The sequence below is a fragment of the Saimiri boliviensis genome, chromosome 12 (assembly GCF_048565385.1).
Source record: "Saimiri boliviensis isolate mSaiBol1 chromosome 12, mSaiBol1.pri, whole genome shotgun sequence".
NCBI classification, from domain to species: Eukaryota; Metazoa; Chordata; class Mammalia; order Primates; family Cebidae; genus Saimiri; species Saimiri boliviensis.
In genome coordinates this window covers 84,514,366-84,534,441 of record NC_133460.1, presented here as the reverse complement: position 1 = coordinate 84,534,441, position 20,076 = coordinate 84,514,366, and the positions used below count along the sequence as shown (strand labels likewise).

General features: G+C 44.7%; 1 protein-coding gene across 3 annotated transcripts in view; it reads left to right on the top strand.

Moving 5' to 3' along the window:
- The window catches only part of DNMBP (dynamin binding protein), a 133,361-nt gene that overhangs the window by 89,082 nt on the left and 24,203 nt on the right, over positions 1-20,076 (top strand). For all 3 annotated transcript variants that reach the window (XM_039465267.2, XM_074382747.1, XM_039465268.2), the window contains 2 exons: positions 11,561-11,754; positions 12,556-12,655. In XM_039465267.2, the coding sequence (XP_039321201.2) occupies positions 11,561-11,754; positions 12,556-12,655 (294 nt within the window). The remainder of the gene's footprint in view (positions 1-11,560; positions 11,755-12,555; positions 12,656-20,076) is intronic.

Below are 20,076 nucleotides of genomic sequence, written 5' to 3'. Positions count from 1 at the left end.
AGTGCCGGGTGCAGTGGCTCACGCCTGTAATCCCACCACTTTGGAAGTCCATGGTAGGAGGATCATGAGGTCAGGAGTTTGAGACCAGCCTGACCAATGTGGTAAAACCCCATCTCTGCTAAAAACAAAAAATTAGCCAGGTGTGGTCCTACGTACTTGTAGTCCCAGCTACTCAAGAGGCTGAGGCAGGAGAATTGCTTGAACCTGGGAGGCAGAGGTTGTAGTGAGCCAAGATCGTGCCACTGCACTCCAGCATGGGCAGCAGAGTGAGACTCCATCTCAAAAAAACATACAAAAAGTTAAATAGCAAGGAGATAGCAAGGAGAGGTGCTGGAGAGGTGAATTTCGAGGAAAGAGCAATCCAAGGACTAGAGAAAGTGTTGTGGAGAAGTTGGGACTTGAGCTTTAAAAGATAATAAGTGAGCAGAAAGGATGGAAAAGGCCCCGAGACACGCTAGGCTTGTCATGTTCAAGGAATAATAAGAAAACAGATCATTAAACTTTGTTGTTTACAGGTTTAATAATAGTATCAGGTGCCCAGTTCTCTGGGCTCACTGAGAGGAAATGACTAACTGGATGATTAGAAAGAGGCCTCCCACAGTAAGTGATCTTCCTTGCAGAACTGGTTAGAGGCTAGTGCGCTCACACCCAACTGAGAGGAGTAAATGAAGTCAGACTCGGAAGGCCGGGCTCGGTGGCTCACACCTGTAATACCTGCACTTTGGGAGGACTGGGCAGATAGATCACGAGGTCAGGAGTTTGAGACCAGCCTGACTAACCTGGTGAAACTCCATCTCTACTAAAAATACAAAAAAAAAAAAAAAAAAAAAATTAGCTGGGTATGGTGGCAGGTGCCTGTAATCCCAGCTACTCAGGAGGCTGAGGCAGGAGAATCGCTTGTAGCCAGCAGGCAGAGGTTGCAGTGAGCCAAGATTGAGCCACTACACTCCAGCCTGAGTGACAGAGCAGGACTCCATCTCAAAATAAAAAAGACTGGGAAGTCCGCTGGGTATGGTGGCTCACGTCTATAATTCTAGCACTTTGGGAAGCTGAAACAGGAAAATCGCTTGAGCTCAGGAGTTGGAAACCAGCCTGAGCAACCTAGTGAGACCCTGCCTCTACAAAAAATAAAAGAACTAGGTGGGCATGGTGGCTTGGTCCCAGGTACTTGGGAGGATTGCTTGAGCTCAAGTGGTCGAGGCTGCCATAAGCTTTGATTTCGCCACCACATTCCAGCCTGGACTACAGAGTGAGACTCTGTCTGACAAAATGAAAAAGACTGAGAAGTCATGTCAGAGTTCAGAGCTGAAAGTGACAAAGAGGCCCCACCCGTTTGTTATACACACAGAAGCAATGGCCCAGAAAGGCTGTATAACATGGCCAAGGTCACACAGGTAGGGAGGCAGGGCGAGGCCTTCTGAATTGTTGTCCCAGTGCTTTCTTCACCACACCCACACCTGTTGCTCTCCCAAGATCTAGGAGTAGCTCCACATGTATCCCCAAAAGTTGAAGACCAGGAAGAGATAGGGGAATGAAGTGACTTCCCCCCACCCATATCCTAGGTTTAAGCAGATTTTACCATCAAAATATTGGAAATATAGTAATCCTTATTTTAAGAGATTAGGATCACCTTTTTAAATAAATAAAACCTAAACACTTACTACCTAGGTTTTTTTTTTTTTTTTTTCTATTTTGTCTTATTCTTTTGTTCCGTGAGTTGATATCTGGCTTGTTAGACTAGATTCATTCACACAAATGGAACTAACTTTAAAGACCATCTGGTTTAACTCCACTTGTTTTGCTGTTCCTGAAGTTCCAGCAGATGAAACGACTTCCCTGAAGCTACAGAATGCTTTAGAGGGCATTTCAGCTTTCCATATCCTTGCAGTGGCACCATCTTGCCTCCTGGGTTCAAGCAGTTCTCCTGCCTCAGCATCTTGAGTAGCTGGAACTATTGACTTGCATCGCTATGCTGGACTGATTCTTGTGTTTTTAGCAGAAATGGGGTTTTACCATGTTGGCCAGGCTGGTCTCAAACTCCATACCTCAGGTGATCCGCAGCCTCCCAAAGTGCTGGGATTACAGCATGAGTCACGGCACGCAGCCTGTAATTAAAACTTTAAGCGAATATAATTTAGATCAACTGATTTTGGTGGGGGAGAGGGGATAATTGTAAAAGATATATAAAATGAGAGCAAGTGGAAGGAATAAAACTAAACAACCTAATTAATATAAACAGAAGAAAGTCTGATTTTATAGAGTAGGATAGAAAAATAGCCAGAGGGTTATGTAGTTGAGCAAATTTTGAACCGTCATAGTAGTGTTAATGGAAATTTAATGCAGGAAACGGCCATGCTTATATCAAAATGCAGAACAGGCCTTGATGTTTAATGGAGAGCACTGGCTTGGGAGGCCAGTTTTGAATACGCTGCTTATGAGCCGTTTGGTCTTAAACAAGTTATTTTGTTCCTCTGTGCTGCCTGTTTCCTCATTTTTAAAATATGTGCAGTATTACCTTGCCTAAAGAGCCTTGGTAAAATAGAACCATCATGTGTGTGTGTGTGTGTGTGTGTGTGCGCGTGCGCGCGTGCGTGCGCAGAAAATAGAGCTTTTCATGTAAAGTTTTGTTGACTGACATAAAAATTTGCTTAGTAAACAGTGAATTTATCTTTATTTTACAAAAATTATCTTTGCCGTGTTGATTATTTTATTTCTGCTACCTAAAGATTAAAAAATAATCTCGCAGTTTTAAGCTCAACAGCATACCTCGCCAGGATTTACTTGTATTTGGTGAGTGTTCAGAAATGGTATTTGAGTTGCTCCTGTTGTACTGGCCCGAGCATAGAAAGTTAACACCAAGATGAAAGTATACCAAATTGCAGGATCTTTATTGCCAGCGGCCACGGAGGACTCATGTCTCTCCAACCCGTGGCCCCAAAAGGAGGGTGTCAAGACCTTTTATACCCATAAAACCACCTCGGGAGTGAGGGTGAGGGGCAGGGGTGGAGGTGAGGGGCTTCAGACGTTCTGAGGGCTAGTGGATTCTGTAAATCACCTCCTGGGCGGAGATGAGGGTGAGGGGCTCCAGACATTCCAGTGGATTCCTGGGCAAAGATAAGGGTGAGGGGCTATGGACACTCCGAGGGCCAGGGGACTTTTGACATTCTGATTGTTACTTAAGTGGTTCACAAAAGTCAAGATTAGCATTTGTTTACACATTGTCTGGGTAGGGTGGAAATTAGAGTCCTTAATTACTTATTCACATTTGGGTTATAGAGAGCAGTTTCAACAGACAGCTGAGGTATGGTTGCGGTATGCAGTTTTATGGGGCTTTTACCGAGTCACACTCCTTGTATTAATCTCACTATCCTAGCAGCATAAGAAGTTGCAGACCACTGTAATTTGGGCTCTTGACCCTCATTTGTTGTTCTGTTGGCCTAGATAGGGACCTGGAGAAGAAAGGGGGTGGGGGGAAGGGAGGCTTTCAGTTAGGTATTTAAGATGGAATTTCTCCCGACAGGGATTTTACTTCAGGCTACTTGCCAAAATAGGCCGGCATTGCTGAGCAAAGGCCACCGGGAACGTTTTTTCCTGTTGCTGTTGAGGTTTAGGACCTAACTGTATAATTAATTCACCTCTGAAGTTTGGTGATCCAGGAAGTCTGCTATGAGCCCTGCAGCTTTGGAAGTTTTACATAGAGCAGGATAAAATTTCTCCAAATAGAAGTAAAGTAGGTGCTAGAGGAAAAGCAGTGGGGGCCGGGTGGGCTGGCCCGAGTGGTGTGGTAATATGGAAAACCAGGGTTTGTAATTCCTGCAGACAGGGCTGGGGAGGAGGAGATGGGCACGTGTACAAAGAAATTGCCTCCTCTCAGGGTTTGCTGCAAAAAGACTGCTTCTAGATGAATTGCTAGGCAGGCAGTTGTGTATTTGCTTTTTTTATTTTTTTGCATATTATTTCAACAATGTTTTATTACCTTTTTTTTTTTTTTTATGAGACAGAGCCTCACTTTGTCGCCCAGGCTGGAGTTCTGTGTGGTGCGATCTCAGCTCACTGCGACCGCCACTTCCCAGGTTGAACCGATTCTCCTGCCTCAGCCTCCTGAGTGGGACTACAAGCTCGCACCACTGTGCCCAGCTATATATATATATGTATTTTTTTTTAGAGACATGGTTTCACCATGTTGACCAGGCTGATCTCGAATTCCTGACCTCAGGTGATGCAATAGCCTTGGCTTCCCAAAGTGCTGGGATTACAGGCGTGAGCCACTGCCCCAGTCTGTGTAAAGGACTTATAATTTATGTTATATTGGGTGGCATTTTATAAATACAATCATATTAATATGTGCAAATATGCTTAAATGTATCATTGTTCACAGTCTTACTGTGGGCAAACTGTGGCTCTAAATATTAGGTTAAATTGTGCTCTGGAATTGCCACTTTGTTATTAGCTACCAGCTGGCTACCGAAACCCAGAAGTGAAATTCCAGGTTACAATGCATATGATTTGCCTGCCTGGGAAAAAAACTGGAGACAGAATAGTTATTGGTCAAGAACTTGGACTCTGGAGCTGAGGTGGGTTCAGATCTCAGCTCTTCCACTTACTGGGGCAGTTATTTAATTTTTCTTCCTTCCTTATCAGTAAAATGGGGACAATAGTAGGGTGTTATGCAGATAAATTAATATTTATAAAATACCTAGAACAGTGACACACATAGTGCCATATATATATTTGGTTTTTTTTCTTTCTTTTTTGACACAGGGTCTTCAGGTTGTGTGTGCAGTGGAGCTATCACAGCTCACTGCAGCCTCAACCTCCCAGGCTTAGGTGGTCCTCCCACCTCAGCCTTCCAAGTAGCTGGAACTACAGGCACGTGCCACCATGCCCAGCTAATCTTGTTTGTTTGTTTGTTTTGTAGAGACTGAGGGTCTCACTGTGTTGCTCAGGCTGGTCTTGATCTCCCGGTTTCAAGTGATCCTCCTGCCTCCATCTCCCAAAATGCTGGAATTACAAGCATGAGCCACTGTGCTCAGGCAGTATGACTGTTTAAAAAAAAAATTAATTTGTTCCTGTGAGGTTAAAAAGTATTGGTTAAGCTCAGGTCCCCACTTATGTCAACTTCTACCCCAAATCCTAGCTCCTTCCCTGAGACAAGCTCTGGGATGAATTTGGAATGTTTTCCTTCAAGACCTTTCTCTGTACACATATATTGTATGGGGTTTTGTTTGTTTTGCTTTGTTTTGTTTTTGAGATGGAGTTTCACTCTTGTTGCCCAGGCTGGAGTGCAATGGCTCCATCTCGGATCATTGCAACCTTCACTTCCCAGGTTGAAGCGATTTTCCTGCCTCAGTCTCCCAAGTAGCTGGGATTACAAGCTGCAACACCACGCCCAGCTATTTTTTTGGTATCGTTAATAGAGATGGAGTTTCACCATGTTGGCCAGGCTGGTCTTGAACTCCTGACCTCAGTTGATCTGCCCACCTCGGCCTCCCAGGATGTTGGGATTACACATGTGAGCCACTGCACCCCGCCTTTATGTTTATATAGAAATATGTGTGGGTTTTTGTAGATTTTCCTTTCTTTCATCTCTTTTCCCTGTTCTCCATTTTCTTACAAAATTGTGCATTTTCTTAAAAAGTTGTGGCATATTTTTGTGCACCTTTCTTCTCCCCTGGTTCATTTAAGTGTAAATGTTTGCACAGTTTGAGCATGACTTCCAGTTCCTGTGAATCACTCCTGCCATCCCAGTTCTTGCTGTCCTAGGACCTCCCAGCTGAAATCTGCTCTGTGATGGCTTTAGGGTTTGTTGCCTAAAGGAGGAGATTTTTTGGGGTCCCTTGGCTAAGCTCTAGGTGAAAGACTGCAGAGAGAGAGGCCCAGGGGCAGACCAAACCCACTTTACAGTTCTGCCTCTCATCACTAGAGATGGCTGGGCCTTTGGAATTCTTCCCTGAAAGGGGCATTCCCCATTTCCCACCCAAAGCAACAACGAAAAAGCTTAGCAAGTGGTTGAAAAGGAAGAGATAATAATCTTAGATTCAAACTCAGGGGGTGGAATTTCGAGGGTTTGAGGACTAGGAAAGGACAGCAAATAGAAAGGAAGATGTTGATCCCAAGCAGAGCTGGGCCGGCTGGTATACCTCTCACTCAGTCCAGTACCCTCAGGGTTCCAGCTCCATCCTTTAGGATAAGCCCTGCAGGGATAGCCCGGGTGACTTGGGTGATTCATATGTAAATGTGGGAAGCCTGGGGGAAATGCCGACCCTATTCAAAGGATTTTAGGGGGTTGTGGTGCATTCCAGAGCTCTGGGAAAACTCTGCCTGCATGCTTACTCTCAGGCCCACACCTCCACACACAGCCAATTCTGGGTGCTGCAGGTAGGTCCTGGGGTGTGGGAGCCAGCACAGAAGGAAGTGGAACAGGCAGCCTCTTCTACCCTGCTCAAGGGCACCTGGGACCTGGCCCGGAGCTCAAAATTTTCCCCTTTAGAGATAGAGCCAGTTTTTCGAGGCAAGGGAAGCGTGCCTGGCTCTGCTCTTTAACTCTGAAGTGTGTGTGATGGACTTGTGGGAAGCCGTGGGCTAACGACTCCCTTTCTTAGAACCTGAGGAAGTGAGCCTGGTGATAACGTACTAGGGGTGGGGGTGTCTTGAAAAGGAATGGAATCAGGATGGGATGGGGGTTAAGCCACAACCACTGAAAAGAGCCCCACAGCTAATTGTTGTAACACAGGAAGTAAATTTGTGTAACATTCCAGCTCCTTATCACCTGCAGGGCCATCCTAGGAAGAAAGTGAGAGCTCGTCTGCACGTTTTATTGTCCTCTTAGAAAAGTGCAATTTTAGAGTCTGCACAGGGCACTTTTCTACCAAGTGCATTTACCTTCTATCAGGTGCAGATGGCATATTCTGGCCCATTGTGAGAAAAGGACTAATGTTTGTTGGGTTTTTACCTTATTCAGCTCCCTCAACTCATCTGCAAAGCGAGTATTATTTTCCTCATTTTATAAGATTTGGAAATTGAGGGCCAGAGATAAAAGTGGACATTTCCAGGGCCCACCAGCTACATAGTGGGGAAGCGTAAGATTCAAAGCCACCACAGCTGGCTGAGGGTGGAGGCTGCATTCTCCCACTTTGTTATTTGAGATACTCAACATTTTATTTTATTTTAGAGACGGGTGTCTCACTATTTTGCCCAGGCTGGTCTCGAACTCCTGGGCTCTAGCAGTCCTCCCACCTCAGCCTCCCAAAGCTCTAGGATTACAGGCATGAGCCACCACATGTGGCCCAGATACTAAAAATTTAGGGCAGATATTTTTATTAGAATGTATGTGGCACAAAGGAAAAACAATTTTTACACTTACAGTCATTTCAAGCCAGACTTTAAAATTTGACTTATCTTTGAAAACTCTCTGAGTGTTAATAAATATGTTTCTGTCACCTGAAGACCACCTGTATCTTAAGAAATACCTTGGGTTGCCAGGAGCAGTGACACACCTGTAGTCCCAGCTACTTGGGAGGCTGAAGTGGGAGGATTGCTTGAGATCCCCAGGAGTTTGAAACCAGCCTGGGCAACAGCCCCTCCTTTAAAGAGAAGAGAAGGAGGAAGAGAAAGAAACACCTAGGGTTTTATTAAAATTGGGGATACCTGGGTCCCACCCAGATTTGCTGAATCTGAATCCCAGAGGTGGTGTCCAGGAAACTGCATTTGAGTGAAAACATCCCACAGGGTTTTTTAATCACACACAATATATTTGGGGTTTTAAAGTCTGCTAAAGAATTTATAAACCCTGGCCAGGCGCTGTGGCTCCCACCTTTAATCTGGGTGGCCCTGGTGGGTGGATCACCTGAGATGAGAAGTTCAAGACCAGCCTGGCCAACATGGTGAAACACCATCTCTACTAAATATACAAAAAATTAGCCGGGCATGGTGACTTTCACCTGTAATCCCAGCTACTTGGGAGGCTGAGGCAGGAGAATCGTTTGAACCCGAGAGGTAGAGGTTGCAGTGGGCTGAGATTGCCCCATTGCAGTCCAGCCTAGGAAACAAGAGCGAAACTCTGACTCAAAAAAAAAAAAAAAAAAAAGTTTATAAACCCTATCTATCGGGGTGTGGGTGGGGAAAGGCATGCTGGTAGTTTAAAAGAATTGTTGTTTTTTTCTGTTTTAAAGAAATAAAAATCTAATATATAGGCTGGCTGGTACTTTGTGCTTTTAACTACTATAATTAGTAGAATTTTGATTCTTAGGAGAGTACACAGTGGTTTCCAGGGAGTTTTTTTTTTTTTTTTTTTTTTTGAGACAGAGTTTCTCTCTTGTTACCCAGGCTGGAGTGCAATGGCGCGATCTCGGCTCACCGCAACCTCCGCCTCCTGGGTTCAGGCAATTCTCCTGCCTCAGCCTCCTGAGTAGCTGGGATTACAGGCACGTGCCACCATGCCCAGCTAGTTTTTTGTATTTTTAGTAGAGACGGGGTTTCACCATGTTGACCAGGATGGTCTCGATCTCTTGACCTCATGATCCACCCGTCTCAGCCTCCCAAAGTGCTGGGATTACAGGCTTGAGCCACCGTGCCCGGCACCAGGGAGTTTTTAAGATGTGAAGCAAATAAGCCCCTGACCTTTTCTTGTTGAGATTCCAGGCTACGGAAGCCAAATGGTGCAGGATTAAGTGCACAGGATTTAGATTTAAGTGTATTTAGGTTGTAAATCCACAGCTGCCATTTACTTACTCTATAACCTCAGACAAGTTTGTCAGCCTCTCCAAGCCTGGATTTTACTGTCTATTAAATGGGAGTAATAATACCTACTTAAAAATTCAGATGTGAGTTTTAAATGAGTTGGGATATAATTTGTAAAGAACCTGGCATGTGCTAGGAAATTTTCTCCCTCTCTAGAGCCTTTTAGTCTTGTATTTAAAATGAGTTTCTATTTTCACATTAGCACTAATGAGACCATATTTGGGACTGAGAGTCTGTTGCTCTGAAGTCACAAAAAAATTTAAAACAAGGCTATTAAAAATAAATTTTACATATAACACAATGAATTTAGAATCATAGTTTAACACTGATGAAATGAGGGTTATGCTTAAAGTTTTGCCATTCATTTCCAAAAAGTTTCTAGAAAGATGTGTTTCCATTATGTCTTTTTAAATTTTATTTGAATAATACCAAATAAACAAAATTGTACTAGTACAATGAAACTCCAGTATACATTTTATACAAATTCACCGATATTTAACATTTTTCTGGTTTTTGTTGTTGTTGTTGTTTGTTTTTTTGAGACTGTTTTGCTCTTGTTGCCCACGCTGAAGTGCAACAGTGCAGTCTCGGCTCACCGCAACCTCCGCCTCCTGGGTTCAAGTGATTCTCCTGCCTCAGCCTGTCGAGTAGCAGGGATTATAGGCATGTGCCACCATGCCCGGCTAATTTTGTATTTTTAGTAGAGACAAGGGTTTCTCCATGTTGGTCAGCCCGGTTTTGAACTCCCAACAGGTCTTTTACCCTGGAGTGCAGTGGCACAATCTCAGCTTATTACAACCTCTGTCACTTGGATTCAAGCCATTCTTCCACCTCAGCCTTCTGAGTAGCTGGCGTGCCAGCCATGCCCTGCTAATTTTAGTATTTTTTGTAGAGATGAGGTTTTGCCATGTTGCCTAGGCTGGTCTTGAACTCCTGAACTCAAGTGATATACCCACCTTGACCTCCCAAAGTGCTGGGATTACAGGCCTGAGCCACCATGCTTGGCCTAAAATGGTGATTTTCTGACTCCATCATTTCTCCTCTTATTTACCAACTGATGTTATCCCATAAGAAAGAGCTTTCTCTTCTCCCCTATTTATTTATGTACTTATGTATTTATAAATTATCAATATGAACTCACAGATTCTCATTTAACAGAATAATCCATTGCTGTGCTTTCTCATTTATACTTAAATTGTGCCAGATTGGCCTGTGGGAGCCCCCTTCAGGCTGGCTTCTGTGCCCTTTGACCCATCCCCACCATGTTGTTGAGTACTTCTTCACTTTCTGCCTCATGTTCAAGCTCAGCTATACCTTCTCTGCCCCAGCCCTGGAATTAAACATTTCTTCAAAGAACCCTGCCTCCTTTTAGTGGAGAATGGCATCTAGAAACCAGAATTTGGGTTGCACTCTTAAACACTGGAATTCCTCACTTATTTTTTATTTTTTATTTTTTTTGGAGATAGGGTCTCTGTCACCTCAGCCTATTGCAACCTCTGCCTCCTAGGTTCAAGAGATTTTCATGCCTCAGCCTCCCAAGTAGCTGGGATCACAGGTGTGTGTGACTACGCTCAGCATTTTTGTATTTTTAGTAGAGATGGGCGTTCCCATGTTGACCAGGCTGGTCTCCAACTCCTGACCTCAAGTGATTTACCAGCCTTGGCCTTCCAAAGTGCTGGGATCACAGGTGTGAGCCACCGCGACCGGCCCAGAATTCCTAAATTCTGAGATAAAGCAGTGTGGGGGATTTTTTTGGAGAATAAAATCTGCTGTGAAGTCAGACTTTCCACAAGCAGTTTGAACACTTGTGTTTTTGCTTCTTAAATCTGGGTTAAAATATTCCTGTTATTGTACTCAGACCTACTAGTGTATTTACATGCCAGATTTGTAGTTGTTTAATTGGATCTTAAGGAATTGATAGAAACTCAGCAGACTGATTGTTTCACTGTTGAGTTCTTTTCCATTGCTTATTATTGTGTTTAATGTTCATTTTAGATGAACAAATGCTGTTACGTGTTTATAAATAACTCTCATCCTATGTATCTAAGTAATAGATAATTGTAAAAGCTAATGACAGGATACATATTTGTTTTAATTTTAGAATCATGCTGTTTAGTTCTTAGAGATTCTTATACTTGAAAATACCATTGATGAGTTTCATGTTTATAATAAGTTTGTATCTCCTAGGACATTTGAAGTAACAAAACCTTCTTGTGAGTTTTGGTTAAGGTTTTTGTAGGGAATATCTCAACAATTTTTTACGTAGTTCATTATATGCTAATGTTAATCCACCATTACAGTGACTGGAAAATGATAGGTGCTGTAATTATCCAGATCTTAGATGGATAATTTCTTATTTTTATTTTAGCCTTAGTTGGCATTATCTTGTGTTCCCCATGATATTCTGTTTAACGTGCTACATCTATATATTTTAACTTCCAGCTTGGTATTTCTAGTGCTGTGATCATGGACCAGGTTTTTTTATCTGATTAAGTGAAAGCAAGTCTTGATAAGGCCAGACCCCTCTAACCTCTTTTGCAAGGAGCTTGTAGACATGCTTTGTTCACTTAAAGTGGGCTAGCTACTTCTTTTTAGGACACATTCTCAAAATGGCATTGTACAGGTTGGAGTTCTCTCTGCAGTGATGACTTTCTCAGCTTCATCTGTCCCTGTGTAGAATGGACATGCGCGATCAGATTTCCTGAGGGTTAACAGTAGTGAGACCTTTGATTCTCAAGGAATTGGTTCTGTTTTCCCTCAAACTGTGAAAGGGTCCTGCTTTTCCCCCAGAGCTGCTGACCAGTTCTCTTTTCCCTTCTAGAAATGACGCTCCTCTCCTCCCAGTCTTCATCACTGGTGGCCCCTTCTGGGTCTGTGTCCACCGAAAACCCAGAGCAGAGGATGCTGGAGAAGAGAGCCAAGGTCGTAGAAGAACTTCTTCAGACAGAGAGAGACTACATTCGGGATCTGGAAATGTGTATCGAGCGGATCATGGTACCCCTGCAGCAGGCACAGGTGGGAACTGGGAGGCAGTTAGAGTTAGTTTGACCTTCAATGTGGCCTTCCAGTAAGAAGCATTAGGATATAGGAACTTTCACCACAGATCTGTTGGATTTGAAATAAAAACTGTGACTGTGAATGCTGTTGCTCTTAATCAAGGGCCTCATCATATGTGTGTCATCAGCTTAAGCCTTCAGCTTCCTGTCACTTGTCAAGTCTACTGTTAACCTACTGGACACTGTAGTAACTCCCAGAACACTTCCTGTTTCTGTGGCTCCTGAAAACAGTTCCAGGAACTCTGAATCGTGGCCCTGCTGGAAGGCCGAGTGATGATATAACAAAGCCTGGTGGGGAGGGGTTACGTGGCTCTAGTACCTGTTCATACAGTTTATCCAGGAAACGCTGACTAACATGTGATTAGGCTAGGAACTTTTCTAGATGCTGGAAGTAGTAAGAAAAGGGTAACAGTGTCCTGGGGTTTATAGTCCTTACTGCTTGTAACTTGACCACCTGGAGCATTGACTCCCAAGTCCTTCTGTAGTAGGTAGGCAGTGCCACGGGATGTTTGACGCTGGGTGGGAATTTGTATCCCAGTGCATTCGTAAACCAAATTGGTTCCATTGTCACTTTACTAAAGTGCTGGTGGGAATGGCAGAGAATAGTTGGATCAAGGACAAAGGATGACACTAAAGATGTTTCTATTCTGAAAACTTAGTGAAAGTGAGTAAACAAAGTGACATTGAGCTGTTCCTAAGATGAATGAAATTTTATTAATCACATTTCTGTGCATCTTTATGTTGTGTTTCCTTCTCTCAGGTACCAAACATTGATTTTGACGGCCTTTTTGGAAATATGCAGATGGTGATTAAGGTCTCGAAGCAATTATTGGCTGCTCTGGAAATCAGCGATGCTGTAGGTATGAACTCCTGCATTGTTTCAGAAGCAGCTTTTTTTAAAAAAAAACTTCATAGGCAGAGCGAAGGGGCCTCCCTGATCCTGAGTAACTGTGCCGCCGGGAAGATACAGGTTTAGGTACTTAGTTCAGAGGTTATTTGTCTCCTGCTTTCCTTCTGTCTCACCTGTAATCCCAGCACTTTGGGAGGCTGTGGGAGGAGGAACACCTGAGGTCAGGAGTTTGAGACCAGCCTGGCTAACTTGGTGAAACCCTGTCTCTACTAAAAATACAAAAATTAACTGGTGTGGTCATGGGTACCTGTAATCCCTGCTACTTGGGAGACCAACGTGGGAGGATCGCTTGTGCCTGGGAGGTTGAGGTTGAGGTTGAGGCTGCAGTGAGCTGAAATTACACCACGTGCCAGTATGCTCCTGCCTGGGGGACAGAGCAAGGCTCGGTCTCAAGGAAAAAAAAAAAAGAAAAAAGAAAATATTAGAATACACTGTAAGTAATAAATCAATTTTTGAAACTTATCTTTTTTTTTTTGAGACAGAATTTTTACTCTTGCCCGGGCTGGACTGGAGTGCAGTGGTGCGAATTCAGCTCACTGCAGCCTCAACCTCCCAGCCTCAAGCCATCCTTGGTCTCCCACGTAGCTAGGACCACAGGCACGTGCCATCACGCCCAGCTAATTTTTGTAATTTTTTTTTTGTAGAGACGGGGTTTTGCCATGTTGCCCAGGCTGGTCTCAAACTCCTGGGCTCAAGCGATCCACCCATCTTGGCTTCCCAGAGTGTTGGGTTTACAGGTGTGAGCCACCACATCCGGCTGAAACTTTTATTTTCATTTCACATATATGTGTACTGAGTCATAATTTAAAATGTATTTATGTGGGACATTGTCAAAAATGTTTTTAAAACATTCATCTAGTTCTTATAAACAAGGGAACTTACTGGTTATCCATTGCTCTGTAACAATTGCACTGAAACTTAGCAGATGAAAACATTAAACGTGTATTACTTTGCTGCTTCTGTAGGTCAGGAATCTGGAGGTGGCTCCTCTGGGTGGTTCTGGCCCAGGGTCTCATGAGGTTGGAATCAGTTGTTGGCCTGGGCCGCTATCATCTGGAGCTCAGGGATCTGCCTCCAAGAAAGGTCACTCAGCTCTTCAGGCCTCAGTTTCTTGCCATGTGAGCCTCTCCTTTGGCTTTCCTCATAAAGTGGCATGAGTCATGAGTCGCCCAAAGTGGCATGAGTCATGAGTCACCCAAAGTGACCTGAGAGAGAGAGAGAGAGAATGAATGAGAGAGAGCAAGCAAAAGCAAGCATGCCTGAAACAGGAACCACTGTCTTCTATAACTTGATCTCGGAAATGACACAGCATCCCTTCTGTCATATTCTGTGGGTCATACAGACCAGCCCTGGCACAGTGTGGGAGGGGACATCCTATCAATTTGCTGCTTTATTGGAATCCTAATTACAAGAGGCTACCCCATTTCCAGCCATAACACAATACACAACATCCAGCAGAAGGAAGGAGTGACCCCTGTGTCATCTTAAGAGTTTGCAAACCTTTTCCAGAGCTCCCTGATCAGAAATCTTGTTTATCATTGGCCAGAAGTGGGTGACATGCATGCAGCTAAGCTGATGGCTAGAAAGGGGAATGGGGTCATGACGCTAGCTTACACTAGATGGTATTTACCTGACTCACCTCGGAGAAAAACGGACACAGGAACAAAATCAGGGTTCTGCCACCTGAAGGGAGGATGAAACAGCTCTGGAATGTTGTAGCATTCGCATGGTTCATGTTTCCTGAGTGTCTCTCTCACCACATACTCTTTCAAGATAGGATCTCAGTTCTCTACAATAGACAGCCCTCTGAGGTTTAGGTACTATTGTTCCTTCTTTTGTAGACAGGGTCTCACATTGCTCACTACAGCCTCAATTACCCAGGTCAAGCAATCTTCTTATCTCAGCTCCCTGAGCAGCTGGGACTATAGGCATGCACCATCAGTGCCAGCTAATAGTTAAACTTTTGTAGAGATGGAGTCTCACTATGTTGCCCAGGTTAGTCTTAGACTCCTGGCCTCAAGGGATCTTCCTTCCTCAGACTCCCAAAATGCTGTGATTATAGGCATGAGCCACCACACACCTTTTTAAGACAGGGTCTTGCTCTGCTACCCAAGTTAGAATGCAGTGGCATGGTCATGGCTCACTGCAGCCTTGACCTCCCAAGCTCAAGTGATCCTCCCACCTCAGCCTCCCAACTAGCCTTTTTATTTTTAGTAGAGATGAGGTCTTGCTCTGTTACCCAGGCTGTTTGAACTCCTGAGCTCAAACAGTCCTCCCACACTGCTGGATTACAGGTGTGACCCACTCTGCAGTACTCTTTATCCTATTTTACAGTGAGAAACTGACACTTAGAGGGAAGGCAGTTTGCCCAGGTCACAGGGCTAGTAATTGATGGGGCTGGCATCCAAACTCAAGTCTTTCTATCATGCAGGCAAATGCCATTAGCCTCTACAGAATACAGCTGTGTCTTTCACACTTTCTGGAACAGTTAGAAAAACTGGAGCCTCAGGTTCTTGCCCTTAGTGGAACCGGAGAGGTCAGGGAAGTTGAGGTAGGAGACACGCATTGAGTTGAGCAGAAGGAAGTCACTGTGACCCAGTTTTAGTGTGATGGTGAAGCATAAACGCCAATGTATATGATTTTATAAGGCACTTGAAATAAGTATCGCTGGGTCATTTATTTGAATTATGAAAGAAATGAGATAAAGTTGGCTGGTATCTAAAAGGAATTACTTATAAATTAAGTGGTTACTCATTTTTCTTGCATTTTATTACCTGTTATCATGCCTAGGGCTCCCAGCCGGTTGGAGTTAACCAGCTTCCACAAGGCACCTTCTACCCTTGGGTGTGATTCAAACCTTCCCTCTTAGCATGTCTCTCTTAGTGTATTATTCCTTACAGTAAACTGGGAAAATAAAGCAAATATCCATAACCCCACCTCCGTAAGATAGCATCTGCGTTTACTTTTCCTTCTTCCCTTCACTTCTTATCCAGTCGCACAAGGAGTTGGGTAGCAGGCTTCGATATGTTGAGGACACCGAGAAGCGGTAGAGATGACTTGCCGCTGAAAGGCTGAGACCTGGGCCCAAGGACTAACTTCCCCGCGAGGGACGGTGGGTGATGGGGCCTGGGGGAGCCAAGACTGAGAGCACCGCGCCAGTAGCTCTAGCAGAAGCCAGGTGGTGCCTCCAGTCAGGGACTCACAAAGGACAAACGAGGTCTGAAACATCTGATGAGGGAAGGCTCTGAGAAGTCTGTGAAGGGTAAGTTAAAGCCTTGTGGAGGCACGGGAAAAGGGCAGATGGCCGAGATAGAGGATGATCAAGCAGTGCCAGGAGACTCTGGGTACGTGGTCATAGGTGGAAAGGACTGGCCTTATGTGATTTTAAACACATCCCACCGAGAGAGATGTTGTCCATAATGACCCAGGATTTGTGTTTCTATATATGACTGTGCTTAGTTTTACCATGTCTGGTGTTTTTCTTTTTTTTCTTTTTTTTTTTTTTTTTTTTTTTTTTATGAGACGGAGTTTCGCTCTTGTTACCCAGGCTGGAGTGCAATGGCGCGATCTCGGCTCACCGCAACCTCCGCCTCCTGGGCTCAGGCAATTCTCCTGCCTCAGCCTCCCGAGTAGCTGGGATTACAGGCACACGCCACCACGCCCAGCTAGTTTTTTGTATTTTTAGTAGAGACAGAGTTTCACTATGTTGACCAGGATGGTCTCGATCTCTCGACCTCGTGATCCACCCGCCTTGGCCTCCCAAAGTGCTGGGATTACAGGCTTGAGCCACCGCGCCCGGCCCTTTTTTTTCTTTTTGAGACAGTCTCACACTGTTGCCCAGGCTGGGGTGTAGTGGTACAATCACAGCTCACTGCAGCCTCCACTTCCTGGGCTCAATGGATTTCCTACCTCAGCCTCCCTAGTAACTGGGACTACAGGTGTCTGCCACCACACCCAGCTAATTTTTATGTTCAATGTTTTCTGATATTTTCTTTTCCATTCCATTTTGTCAGCCAGGTGTGTTGGCTCATGCCAGTAATCCTAACACTTTGGGAGGCCGAGGCAAGGTGGGCAGCTCATGTGAGTCCAGAAGTTCTAGACCAGCCTGGGCAACATGGGAAAACCACGTCTCTACAGAAAAAAAAAAAAAAAATCCATCTGTCTCGTCAAAAAAGTGCTGATCGTGACCTGTTAAGTAGACTTCGTGACCCAGAGTTTGAAGGAAATTAAGGTGTAGCTTTGCTAGTTTGTAATTGATGTGGAATAGTCACTATCAGGGAATTTGAAGAACAGCGAATTGAGAAGTGTAAATAATCATCAGGCTGGATGGTGAAGGTTCTAAGAATGCAAGTAGGGAAAAGGGCTGTGAAAAGAAGGCAGACTAATGTAAAATGGTGAAACCACATGAAGACATAGGTGGCTTAGGGATTCCAAAGTGGCCATGAAGGCCAGGCATGGTGGCTCATGCCTGTAATCCCAGCACTTTGGGAGACCAAGGTGCGAGGATTGCTGAGCTCAAGAGTTCGAGACCAGCCTGACTAATAAGGTGAAACACCATCCCTACAAAAAAATACAAAAATTAGCTGGGTGTGGTGGGGCACACCTGTAGTTCCAGCTACTTGGGGGACTGAGGGCAGAGAGTTGCTTGAGCCCAGGAGGTCAAGGCTACAGTGAGCCCTGTGTTCATGACACTGAACTCCAGCTTGAGTAACAGAGCAAGACCCTGTCTTTAAAAAAAAAAAAAAGTGGCCGTGAAGATGAAAAAGGAGCAAGCCCCACTCCCACTGCTGTGACTGGTGGGTTGCAGGAGTAGGCAGAAGAGTATGAGCTAGGCCCAGTAGTTCATAAGTGTAATTTCAATAGTTTGGGAGGCTGAGGCAGAGGGATTGCTTGAGGCCTAGGAGGATTGCTTGAGCCCAGGTGTTGGAGGCTGCAGTGGGCAGGGATCATGGCATTGCCCTCAGCCTAGGGGACAGAGTGAGACCTTGTCTCAAAACAGTTTCTTTTTTTAAAGTAGGGAGGCTTCCAGTGAGAAAGGGCAGTATGAGGTGATATGAAAAAAATTAAGTTGCTTTTACAGAAAGGAGTTATAATTAAGGGAATTAATTTAAATAGAAACTTTTTTTGGCTAGGTGTGGTGACTCAGTGCCCAAAATCCCAGCACTTTGGAAGGCCGAGGTGAGTAAATCACTGGAGCCTAGGAGTCTGAGACCAGCCTGGCCAACAGGGCGAAACCCCAGCTCTACCAAAAATGCAAAAATTGGCCACGTGTGTTGGCATACTCCTTTAGTCCCAGCTGCTCAGGAGGCTGAGGTGGGAGGATCACTGTCACTTGAACCCAGGAGGTGGAAGGTGTAGTGAGCCAAGATTGTGCCTCTGCACTCCAGCCTGCGCAACCCAGGAGACTCTGTCTTAAAAAAGAAAAAAAATATGTTCTGCACAAGAACAGGGACTTCGGTGGGACACAACAGTGAGAGAACAGGTGACTCCACAGAAGCAGCGATGGGCTCCCTGAGGGAGGGGTTTGTGCCTGGGTAGCTGGTAAGAGTGGTTGGTTGTAGGGAAGCAGTAAGTAGCGTCATACTGAGGGGAGGAGAACAAGGATGAGAGGTTTTTGGTGGAACATGAAGCTGAGGAAGGGAAGACCAAATGCAATGAGAGGAGGAAAGAAGGGCAAGAGGAAGAGTCATTGTAGTAAGCCAAGGACGCACACATTCAGGCCACAGCTCCGAGGGAAATAGTTCTGTGGAAGTTTGCTTAGGAATTGTCCCTGTGCCTAACTAGTTCTGGAGATAGGGGGAAAAAAATGATATCTTTATTTTTTTTAAACTAATCTCTAATTGAAGTATAGCATTTATTTAAAGTATGAATGTAGGGAATAAACCACATAGTATCAGTAGTAGCTGTGACTTTGTCACCAAAAGAAGTCATATGTTCCTATCACATTAGGTTGTTGCAATTATCTTGAAATTTCAGTAACCCCCAGTCAGAAGCAGCCAATGTTATCAGCATGTGTCACTCCTTAGACTATGACAGTATGGGGATTATTAGACTCAGTGCTACATTTGGTTATTTAATGCCTTATAAAGAAGTACATAAAGCTGGGGTTCACGCCTGTAATCCCAGCACTTTGGGAGTTCCAGGCAGGTGAATTGCTTGAGCCCAGGAGTTTGAGACCAGCCCGACCAACATGGCAAAATGCTGTCTCTACTAAAATTACAAAAATTAACCAGGGATGGCGGTGCACATCTGTAGTCCCAGCTGCTCAGGAGGCAGAGGCACGAGGATCACTTGAGCCTGGGAGTTGGAGGTTGCAGTGAACCAAGATCATGTCACTGCACTGTAGCCTAGGCAACAGAGTAACACCTTGCCTCAAAAAAGAAAAAAAAAAAAGGCTGGGCACAGTGGCTCACGCCTGTAAATCCCAGTACTTTGGGAGGCTGAGGCGGGAGGATCACCTGAGGTCGGGAGTTTGAGACCAGCCTGACCAACATGGAGAAACCCCGTCTCTACTAAAAATCCAAAAATTCACCAGGCATGGTGGTGCATGCCTGTAATCCCAGCTACTCGGGAGGCTGAGACAGGAGAATTGCTTGAGTCTAAGAGGCAGAGGTTGTGGTGAGCTGAGATTGCGCCACTTTACTCCAGCCTGGGCAACAAGAGCAAAACTCCATCTCTAAATAAATAAATAAACAGGCCCAGTGTGGTGGCTCACACCTGTAATCCCAGCACTTTGGGAAGCTGAGGTGGGTGGATCACCTGAGGTCAAGAGTTTGAGACCAGCCTGGCCAACATGGCAAAACCCCGTCTCTACTAAAAATCCAAAAAATTAGCCGGGTGTGGGGCGGGTGCTTGTAATCCCAGTCTACTTGGGAGATTGAAGCAGGAGAATTGATTGAACCTGTGAGACAGAGGTTCTAGTGAGCCAAGATCAAACCATTACACTCCAGACTGAATGGCAGAGCAAGACTCTGTCTCAAAAAATAAAAAGAAGTACATAGGTTACTGTTTCATAAGTTGGAGATTTATCATTAAAGATATTTAAATGTAATAAACTTTATTCATAGTCTTATTTATGCACAAAAATGTTAGAAACTGCTGTCGTTTATACAGTGAATTTTCCTGGAGATTAGAAAGTGAGGCCGGGCATGGTGGCTCAAGCCTGTAGTCCCAGCACTTTGGGAGGCCGAGGCGGGTGGATCACGAGGTCAAGAGATCGAGACCATCCTGGTCAATATGGTGAAACCCCGTCTCTACTAAAAAATACAAAAAATCAGCTGGGCATGGTGGCGCATGCCTGTAATCCCAGCTACTCAGGAGGCTGAGGCAGGAGAATTGCCTGAACCCAGGAGGCGGAGGTTGCAGTGAGCC